The 10923-nt window shown below is 42.2% G+C and overlaps 1 protein-coding gene across 1 annotated transcript in view; it reads left to right on the top strand.

The window, feature by feature from the left end:
• The window catches only part of PROC (protein C, inactivator of coagulation factors Va and VIIIa), a 26566-nt gene extending 15843 nt beyond the window's left edge, over window positions 1-10723 (top strand). Inside the window, exons 5-8 of the mRNA XM_018563476.1 lie at window positions 265-405; window positions 3882-3979; window positions 6281-6404; window positions 10122-10723. Coding sequence (XP_018418978.1) covers window positions 265-405; window positions 3882-3979; window positions 6281-6404; window positions 10122-10723 — 965 coding nt within the window. The remainder of the gene's footprint in view (window positions 1-264; window positions 406-3881; window positions 3980-6280; window positions 6405-10121) is intronic.
• The last annotated feature ends 200 nt before the right edge of the window (window positions 10724-10923 follow it).

A 10923-nucleotide genomic window follows, 5' to 3' on the forward strand; every position in this document is an offset into this window, starting at 1 on the left:
TGGTTTTCACACCCCCCCCCCCCCCCAGTGTGTTGCCTGTTTTATATTTATTATATCTTAGTATTATTAGATCTTAGTGGACTTCTTTAAAAAGTCTTTCCACTTAATCAGGTATAGAAGCAATTTGGTGATTACCAGCCATCAACTCATGACTTGCACAGGAGAGTCCATGGCTGTTTATAGTCTCAGACCTTATATGATAAGAGTGACTGCACTTGCATAACAGAATTTGCTAATAGCACAACCTTTTTTTCCCATTCATAGAAGTGACCCATAACAACTGCTCAGTGAATAATGGAGGTTGCACGCACTTCTGTACAGAGATTGGGAACGGCACATCTCGGACATGCAGCTGTGCCATGGGGTATCAGCTGCAGGATGACAGCCGCAGCTGTAAGCCATATGGTAAGTTCTTTTCACACCAAAAAGATGAGTTGATATGCTGTATTCACACGCTTCACTTTCACTAATGAAGTAAGCAATGGGACTGCTTTGTAATGGAATGTAAATTCTTATTATATTTATCGATGAGTTGAGGTTATGTCCTGTGCCCCAGCTGGAGTTCAGGGACACCGAGTCATAGCACAGTCATGCGTTTTTATTTCTGTTTACATTACTAGTCTTGTGAAAAGATTGGACAGTAAGGCCAGGTTCACACCATTTTCTGGACCAGATCTGGAACGCAGTGCATTGCGTTCTGCCGTGTTTTTGCCGTGATTTTACCACATTTTTTATTTTAGCTTTTAGCTTTAATTAAAGCCTCCGTTTTTTTTGCATATATCTACTGCTATGCAAAAAGTGTAAAAAAAAAAAAAACTGCTTTGAAAAGGGTTAATACTTACCTGTGTCTTCCCCGCGCGTGATAATTCACGGGCGGGCGCATGCGCAGATCCCATTTTCGGTCGGGACGAGAGGACACAAGGTAAGTGTATGGACGCATGCAGACACCCTGGGACAGGAAGTGCCAGCAAGCTCAGAGGAGTCAGCGCTGGATCAGAGACCCGCAGCAGCGCTGGAGGGACAGATGAAAAGGACAAGAAAGAAGAAGATCGGATTAAGAAACATTACTTAAGGTAAGTGCTGACATTAACATTCCGGGGAGGGAAAAGCATTTTTGAGTTTAATGTCACTTTAAGGGCCGGTTCACAGCAGCTCCAGTGCGTTCCAGCACGATTCGCTGCAGAAGCGCATCTCGGCCGGCTTCCTGCGTTCAGAGACGGGAGGGGGCGTGGCGGTGTGTTGAAGTCAATGGCCCCCCGCCCGCATTGCGACAGTTCGCACCAGAAAGTGTGGCACATCAGTGTCTGCGTTCCGGTCCAGTGCGATCTGAAAAAATAATGCCTGTATCCATTGACTTCAACGCACCGCCATGCCCCCTCCCGCCCCTGAACGCAGGTAGCCGGCTGGGATGCGTTTCAGCAGTGAATTGTGTTAAAACGCACCAGAGCTGGTGTTAACCGGCCCTCAAATGGGCTTACAGGTGCTGTCCAGTGGTTTGCATGCGTTTGTATGCGTTTCCATGCATTCCAGAGCAGAGAAAATTAGTCAAGCAGTATTTTTCTGGTCTCGACTGGAACGAACTGCGCTGGTGTGAACAGAGCCTAGAAATACCATAAGGATACTTTTTTGGTCCGGGAACAAACTGTTCTGGTCTGGACATGATCCGGACAAGGTGTGAACAAGCCCTCAAGGGCTGATATATAATGGAGAACAGATATTGCTATCTGGTCTCCATTATACTCTGCTAGGTTATGCACATGCAAGCCTTTATTTTATGGCCTATTCGTAAAATACCCCTGTGTGCAGTGCCCCCAGAGCTCGCTCTCCTGAGGCTGGGTTCACACCTAGGCGTATTGAATATGCGCGTTTGTCGCGCGTTTTTACAGCGATTCGCGGTAAAAAAACATGTGGCAAACGCGCGTTTCCGAGGGCTACTTGGCTGTATCCCAATGGAAACGCGAGACCAAAACGCCCCAAAGAAGTACATGTACTTCTTTGGGCTTAGGCCGATTTGTAGCGCGTTCAGACGGGCTGAAATACGGAAAGGTGTGAACCATACCCATAGAAAACAATGGGATTTTCAAGTTTTGTAGAGCGTTCATAGAGCGTTGAACGCACAACAAAACGTAAAGGTGTGAACAGGGCCTTAATGCAAAAGAGAACACTGTGACTGGAGGAGAGCTGGTCATGTGACTTTGACAGTTCACATGACATGTCTCTTCGCCTGGCTTTTTTGATGTGCTCATTCATTTTTTCACGACGCACATTTTTTAAAATTAAGGCAACGATATGGCCATGGTACCCCTAAATGAGGGGGGATTTCTCTGAAGGACCACCTGCATAGTAGGAAAAACCCAGCAGTGGTTTAATTCTGCCCCATTCCTCTAGTTCAGTTCCCTAGCGACACCAGTATTCAGCCTCCCCCAGTCATTCATCTCCCCCAATTCCTGCTGCCAGTCTCATTCTCTTCCTTTTGCTCTTTTTTTCTACCAGCACCTGTATTCAGTCCCCTGGCTTCCTGCTGTCATTCATCCCCCACTTTCCACTGCCAGTTTCATACACCTTATCATACCTTATCATTCTCTTCTTTCTTGGCACTTGTATGCAGCCTCCAACAATCCTTCCTCTCCCCCACCTTCCACTGGCAATCTTGTTCTACTCCTCTTGTTCCCCTGTCATTACCCCTGCATGAGTAATGACAGCGCTCATCTCTGGGACGTGCCTGCTACCAAGGCAAACCTTGTAATTCACAACTAAATAAATATTCGTCTTTTAATAAGCAGTGTGATCACAAAATGGTGGAGAGAGGAGGGGCATGCTGTTGACCATCCCAACTCAGGAACATGACCACCTAGAAAGACAGGACAAAGTGGTACATGCACTTTGCCACCTGGGGAACAGGGGTGGGGGACATTGCAACTATGGCTGCTGGTCTCATGAGATTTGGAATAACGTTGGGTGATGACACTACTGTGTTGCTCCCTGTTCTCCTTGCTGAAAAAAAAGAAGCTGTATTTGAGGACCTGCAGTGCAAGGGTCTCCTTGCTTCTTCTTCATCCATACCAGGGGGGGCAGCTCTGACATTAAGAAGCAAAGCCCTACATCTACCAAGATGGCCACATACATACAGAGACACACTGCACAACAAGATACTACGAGTAATGGGAAAAAAATTAGCTGCAGATAACCTATAGACAATACTGGCCATTCATTTTTTTGTCCTCTGCTTGCCTTTTTGGGCACAACTTCCACAGTTCAGGTCCTCTTTAACCCACCACCAGCATAATAACACTTAAACTAACCCATAAATTGAGGGTAATCTCTACACTTAACGCTAACGCTGTCTCTTCTGCTGTATACTCACAGCAGGGCCGTCTTCAAAATTGATTGGACTCTAGGCAAACATTTTCTTGGGCCCCCCTGCCCTTACTCTCCATGCCCAGCCCCCTTCTCGCCCTGCAGATAGGAGAAGTTGTCAGAGAGAGACATGACCCTGTGTGAGATGTCACATTACATTATGTACGGCCGGGGTGGAGTGACACTACGCAATTCCGATCACATCGTAAACAGAACAGTGGTGCGTGTGTATCTTTTGCGGGCTTAAGGGGCAGCTGCGTTGGCCCCCACAACAATGACTAGGCCCGTGGTAACTGCCCCTTTTGCCACACATTAGAGATGGCCCTGACTCAGTGTCCTGTGTCAGGTGCCTCAGCAACTAGAAGACACTGTAATATTTTTATTTGTCCTGATCACATTTTTCAGTGCTATCACAATAACTCCTTAAACTGGAGCACTTAGAGCAGAAGTACGTACCATGGAACTAAAAAGTTGGCTATGCATTAGGTATATGTTGTGCTGAACAGAATACTTACATCTTACAGGGGATTTTCCTTGTGGTAGAAGTAAAATCATTGACTATGACTATTCAGCTCGTCTCACAGGAGCAAAGAAGGGGCGCAAAGGAGACAGTCCATGGCAGGTAAGTAATCTTATTTTATTTTATAAAGTACATTAATCGATAATCCTAATTATTCACTAAAGTTATTGGGTTTTACTGATAAAGAATGCAATCATGTCAACATTTTAGCTGGTGCAACATGTAAGAAATGTTAAAAAATCCATAAGGTAAACTTACTATTCTGCAGAAAAAAATTGCATTGGCGTACAAAAAACGAATCATTCTGCACCCTGTGGTTATTTCACGAGGTAAAGGATGAGCCATTCTGGGTCAAGCAAAGTCAACAGAGCTCAAACATGTTGTATCCCCTTACCATACTCGTAGAATACCACATCAACATCATTGCAGGAAAACAAAGCGGGCAGAGTACTGTCTTGTATTAAAAAGGGAATGTACTGTAGAAACAAAGCAATAATTTTGCCACTTTCTAGATCGCTGGTTCGGCCTCATCTGGAGTATGCGGTCCTGTTTTGGTCACCAATACACAGAAAGGATGTCCTGGAGCTGGAAGGAGTCCAGAGAAGGGCAACTAAACTAATTAAGGGGATGGAGGACCTAAGCTATGAGACAAGGTTACTAAAGTTAAACTTGTTCACGCTGGAAGTGAGGAGATTAAGAGGGTACATGATTTTGATGTACAAAATGTTTAGTGGTGATGGCAACATCAGCAATAAACTGTTTACGGTAAACACCATAACAAAGACTAGAGGCCACCACCTAAAAGTGATGGAGAAAAGATTTAACCAGAAGGGGCGTAGGGGATTTTTTTCAGTTAGAGCGGTTAAAGTCTGGAACTCGTTGCCACAAGCAGTGGTATCAGCAGAGAGTATTGAATCATTCACAAAGCATTTAGATACCTTCCTCAGAGACAATAACATACAGGGTTAGAGGTACTCTTAAAAACTAGACCACAAAGGGACTTGTGTACATACACACACACACACACACACACACACACACACACACACACACACACACACACACACACACACACAGTCACATACAGACACACAAAGGTTGAACTTGATGGACCTGTGTCTTTATTCAACCACAAATACTATGTACGGTAACTATGTTATTGTTTTATGCACTTTCCCCCTAATAGTTAAGGGAAAAATCTTCTTATATTTAGCCTTCCCTGCATCCTTCTTTTCCTCCTCATCAGCACGCTATTGGCATTTGAAAATAAAATCCTTTATTTTTAATTACATAAATTGCTATAACTTGTAGGTTGAAAAAAATGTCTACTTACATATAAAAAACATGTTAAAGCAGACCTTTACCCATATCTTTGAAATAACAACAAACACACCTTTAGAAATGTTTAGTAATTGCAATCTACAGACACATACTTAAAGATAATTGCCGACTTTGTATTCTTTGCATACCTTATTTCTTTTATCTTCCCCGGTCTTCTGACAGTGGCCATGTTTACTAAGGGCAGATTACTAGCTCTCCATTCATTTCCTGGATTTCTGGCACATGTGACTAGGACATGTGACTAGGACATGTGACCATGCACATCATCTCAGGGCAGTAAAATGCCTTTCACTGAGATTAGATTTTCTAGCAATGCACAGCTGATGACAAGGCAATCCCAGTGTGCATTGCGTTGGTAAATTGAATTCATTTTCCCTTCAAAGCAGAAAGTGAATGCTCTGCAAGTGTAAGTATTTCAATATCACAGCATTTTACACCTGACATTTCTGTGATTATTAATCATCATACATAGATGGATGCATTGGTAGAATTTGATTTTTGAGTGTAAAGGTCAGCTTTAACAACTATATACGGTGACTAAACATTTGCTTGCAATGTATGGGCATGACTTTTATGCAAATACCATTGCAGTATGTGCTGTTTTTACCTTCTGATGATATATTGAAAAATAAAAACACAGTAGTCCTCCCTTATATGAATTATATGAATTTCAGTAGTACATTGTACTGTCTTGGTGTTTTTTTCCCTCTTTCTATTGTCCTACCCACTCAATAATTGTTTTATTGTTATTCTTCCCAGCAGTGAGTCACACCATTTTTTAATAATAGGTTTTATATGTGTCCAGTGATGAAATCCACAAATCCAGTATTGTTGTAGAGGCTCTCTTAACTGGGAGCATGGCAGTGGTGTGCCGTTTGCCTACACACATTGTGCTAAACGGTGTCTTTCTTTCCCATTCCAGAAAGTTGACATGTGTGCTTTAATACAGTGATGGTGATGATTCTTACATTATCAGTTTGTACTGTTACTTCCAATGACTTAAAACTATGGTTGTAATTTGCAGCTGAGCAAGTCTGTCTCTGCTTTCTCTTGTGATTTCAGGCTTTACTTGTCCATGCTAAGAAGTTTTTATGTGGTGGAGTTCTGATTCACCCATACTGGGTCCTCACTGCAGCACACTGCTTCAGAGGAACTCAGAAGAATGCAAAGTTCTATGTACGGCTCGGTATGTACCTGTTTATCCTACTCATTTGTGTTTTGCTTAATGCTTGTCAATGAATTATCCTGGAAACTTGGACTTAAGCTGGCCGTACATTGTTCTATTTTTTTTTTTTGTTTAACCCATCAATTTAATTAAAAAAATAAACAAAACAGATTCTTCCATCAATTCTTATGAGCGTTGATGGATGACTCCCCGCTGTTTCCTTTGTATTCTGACAGCGGCCGCCACAAGTACCATTCGTGCTAAGATTTTCCAACCGTCTCCTTTAGCTGATCGAGGGATGCCGGGCAAAAGGTTGCCAACAACGGCACTCACTGTGCAAATTTCAGCCGGTTCCTGAAGAACCGGCTGAAATTCACATAGTGTATGGCCAGCTTTAGCTGTGATCTGATAGCCTCTGTATAGTCAAATTTGACAGACAAAAGACATGCTATAGAAGATTTTACCTTTTATTACTGTAGCCCTGTTTTTTTTGGGGGGTCATATGAGATGACCGTCTCCAAGCAGGTACAGCTGCCAACCTGTAGGTAACTTGAAAATCCTGAGCCTCTGCTAGGGCAAATTCACTTTGCAAAGCGAAGGTGTCTTAAAAGCAGAACTCCCGGCAAATAAAATCTTAAACCCTTGCAGAGGGGTAAAGGGTAAAGTGCTTGTTTTGTCTGGGTAGCTATAATAACAAAGTTCCTGGCTTACTCTTAGACCTGTCCATTCAACCTCGCTCCCCCTCCGCTCCAGCAGTCTAAGGTCCCACGAGTTATCACGTCCTATACAGTGTATAGAACGTGAGTAGACCGAGGGACATACCATCGCTGGAGCAGAGGGGGAGGCAGGCTGGTAGGAGCTTGTATTTTTAGCCCCCTAGACAAAACGAGAACTTAACTCTTGAAGTGTGGGGGTAGCCCCACTGCAAGGGTTAAGACTTGATTTGCCCGGAGTTGAGCTATAACTTATTGAATGAAGTGACGCTGTTATGAGTTCAGTCATCCAATCGTGTTCAAGCAAACATTGTTTGCATTTTTTTCCCCCCCCCCCTTGTACATGATTGGGTATCTTTAGAAGATGAATTTTCTAATAGCTCCACCTCAGTCCTTAAGTTTAGTGAAGTCACTTTGAAAGTGGACATGTTCTGCTGTTGCGTTTGCTGGTTGTAGTGGGTCAGTGTTCTTTGCGTATTGCTCCTGGTTTTAATAAAATGGCACTGCATCCAGTTATTTGTTTTTGGTGCTGCTGCAGAGTTTAGTCACAATTCCTTATGCATCTCAGTAAATTGGAACAAAAGTAATTTAATCTATCTTATATAATGGAGGATGGAATATGACTAGCGGGGATACTTCTGTTGCAGGTGTGAAGACTATGGTGCTAAGATCTTACTGCTGGAGTCTCCAAGAGATATAATGGGTGACCAGAACACCAGTGCAGCGCTTCCAATTGCATGCACTGATGAAACTGCTTATTGATTAGCAATACATATGTGATGCATTTACAGCAGCTGTATATTGTCTACAACCAAGGAAGTCACTCACTTTACAGCATGGAGCTGCCAGAGCTTGCAAATGGCTGTACCATCTGGCTTTAGGTCACTGGTTGATGCTGCTAAACTCTGAGGCCACTTACAAGTGCTGTTTCCCCATTAAATCCATGAATGTAATACTGTAGTTTTACATGGAATAACTGTTTTTTTCTTTCTGGTTCATTAAGGAACACAGGATTCAGTATTCAGATACAACTGGATTATACTGGAGGACAAGGACACTAGCAAACAATAAAAAGCAGTGGCTAGTGTGGTATAACCCCCTCCGACTTTTTACAAGTGTCATAGGCGGATGATTGTAAAAAAGTTTAAATATTTTACTAGGCATTCTTTCTATATTTTGAAATGCTTTTTCTTCAATCAAGACTTAATCTACATGCTGCTGAGCTGGACTCTTTATCCAGCTATGCAGATCAGAGTATCCTTAGCAGTAGCTTTGGAGACCTTACCTGGTCCCGCTGTAGCGAACATTGCGGTGCCTGTGTGGAATGTGACCTTCGGGCACTTTGCTCTCTTTGTGGCACCCTGTGTAAGTCAGCCTCAGAGTGCTTTATAGGTCCAGAGCCATCGCAAAGCATTTGTGGGACCCAGTCTCTGAATACTCTTTGTGTCCAAAGCAATTTTTTAAAGGGTAAGTATTGGGAGAGTAAAACATACTCTTGCCAATACTTAGAGCTGGAAAAAATACTCTTCCCAATACCTAGAGGCGGCGTGGGACACTGCAGCTGCCACATGCCAGCTCTATATACTGAGAACTGAGCAATCATGTAACCGCTGATCGCCCACCTCACGGTCTCCTCCCTGGGTTGGCTTTACTTCTCTTTTATACACATGATATTCTTCATTTTTGCCAGAAAATTAGTTAAAACCCTCACACATGTCTACTCACCAGTACACCAGAAATAATTTTCTATTCACTGTCTGGATGTAGTTTGTGCTGTGCGTGTACTTCTCAGCCACTAGAAGTAAACCCGACTGACGGACGCTCTTTTTGTCATTCTTGATTGTCCACATAAAAGACAACCAGCTTCCTCCTCCACCATTTCTCGGTGGCTCAGACAAGCTTTTAGTCTTAGGGACAAGGTTCTAGTCTTAGGGACAAGGTCTTTTCCAGTCTTTCATGCCAAAGAACACTCTATTAGGTCTGGCAGTGATTCTTGGGCTTTTCAGCATCAAGCTTTTGTTTCCCAGATTTGCAAGTCTGCTGCCTGGTCTTCTGTTCACAGTTGTATCTGAATACTGAATCATGTGTCCCTTAATGGAGGAGAAATAAATTAGGATTTTTTTACTTACCGTAAAATCCTTTTTTTTTTTGTTTATTAAGGGACACAGGTCCCACTCCTCTCTGCTTATGATCTACTTTTAGTTCAGCCTTTCTATAAAACTGAAGTATGCTGGGAGTGGGAGAGGTTATATTTGACAGGCCACGTTTGTTTTTGTTTGCCAGTGTCCAGACCCTCCTATAGGCGGCAGTATACTTCAATTGTATCTGAATGCTGAATCTTGTGTCTCTTAATGAACTAAAAAAATTATTTTACGGGGAGTACAAATATCCTATTTATAATGCAGGTCCATGTGCCCTTCTTTTATACTTCTTTATACTTTAAATATGCAAAGGTCAGCATTATAGCACTGTCAATACACTATGCACTTAGATAAGGCAGAGCTCAGTAAGAAAATTATTAGATGATGGAGAAAAGTGCAATATTTTGTCATGTACCCATTTACTCATTTTTTAAAGTTTAGTGAATACTGAAAAAAATGGCCCAGAATATTTTGTTAAAACATGTTATACTTCAGTTTTACGCTGGAGCACTCCCTATTCAAAAGTGAACTTACCATGCAATGCTTAGCACTAAATGTTGCCCCACACTTTGTAACCCAAAATAATGTAAATACTTCAGTTTTACACTGGAGCACTCCCTATTTAAAAATGGATTTTCTATTCAAAGCTCAGCTCTAAATGTTGCCCTGCAGTTTGTAACCCAAATAAAATACTGTACTCCATTTACTCATGGGTACTTTTTTTAAACAAAACAGTGGCTTTCCTTTAAAGACTGGAAAGAAAAAAAGTGAATTCCATTTCTCAATGTTTGATTGGTTGTAGTCATAGTTACTCTATCATAAATCTATAAAAAGTAATTTCTAATATCTACCTTCTCTAACTCTTAAACCATGTTATATTGCAGGTGAATATGACCGCCGGAATTTGGAAGACACAGAGCAGCAAATTGCAGTCACCAAGGTCATCATACATCCCAAATTTGACCCTGGATCAGTAAATAATGACATTGCTCTTATGCGTCTTAACGAGCGAGCCGTGTATAACAAATATGTGCTGCCCATCTGTCTTCCAACCCATGGACTTGCTGAAACAAAACTGACAGTAGATGGCACAGAGACAATTGTAACTGGCTGGGGGAACCAGGATCAATCTCTACGCAACCGCACGATGATCCTTAGCTACATACAAATCCCTATAGCCCCTCAAAGCAACTGTTCTGAAGTAATGCGTCTTGGAATTACAAATAATATGCTATGCGCAGGAAGGCTGGGAGACATTCAGGATGCATGCTATGGGGACAGCGGGGGGCCCATGGTGACCAGGTTTGGTGATACCTGGTTTCTTATTGGGATAGTGAGTTGGGGAGAGGGTTGCGGAAGGCTGGATAATTTTGGAGTCTACACCAGAGTTCATCATTACCTCGACTGGATTGGTCAGGAAATGGAAAATTATGAGACGGAGGTGAAAAAAATTAAGCCAAATCCAAAAGAATCACAGAAAAACTGACATCTAATCGTCTGCTAGGACAACACATCTAGACAAGACAAGTGCAAATAATATTGTTGAACTATTCAACAGCATTGTATAAAGAAATGCAATAAAGATGGTCATAACTAATGTCATTATTTTTCTTTATTATTGAAAAACAATAGAGAATTAGGTACCAATAGTTATTAAATATAAACTAGGGTTGTGATATGTGATTG

This window comes from Nanorana parkeri, unplaced genomic scaffold (assembly GCF_000935625.1).
Source record: "Nanorana parkeri isolate BGI_ZX_2015 unplaced genomic scaffold, ASM93562v1 scaffold667, whole genome shotgun sequence".
Lineage (NCBI taxonomy): Eukaryota > Metazoa > Chordata > Amphibia > Anura > Dicroglossidae > Nanorana > Nanorana parkeri.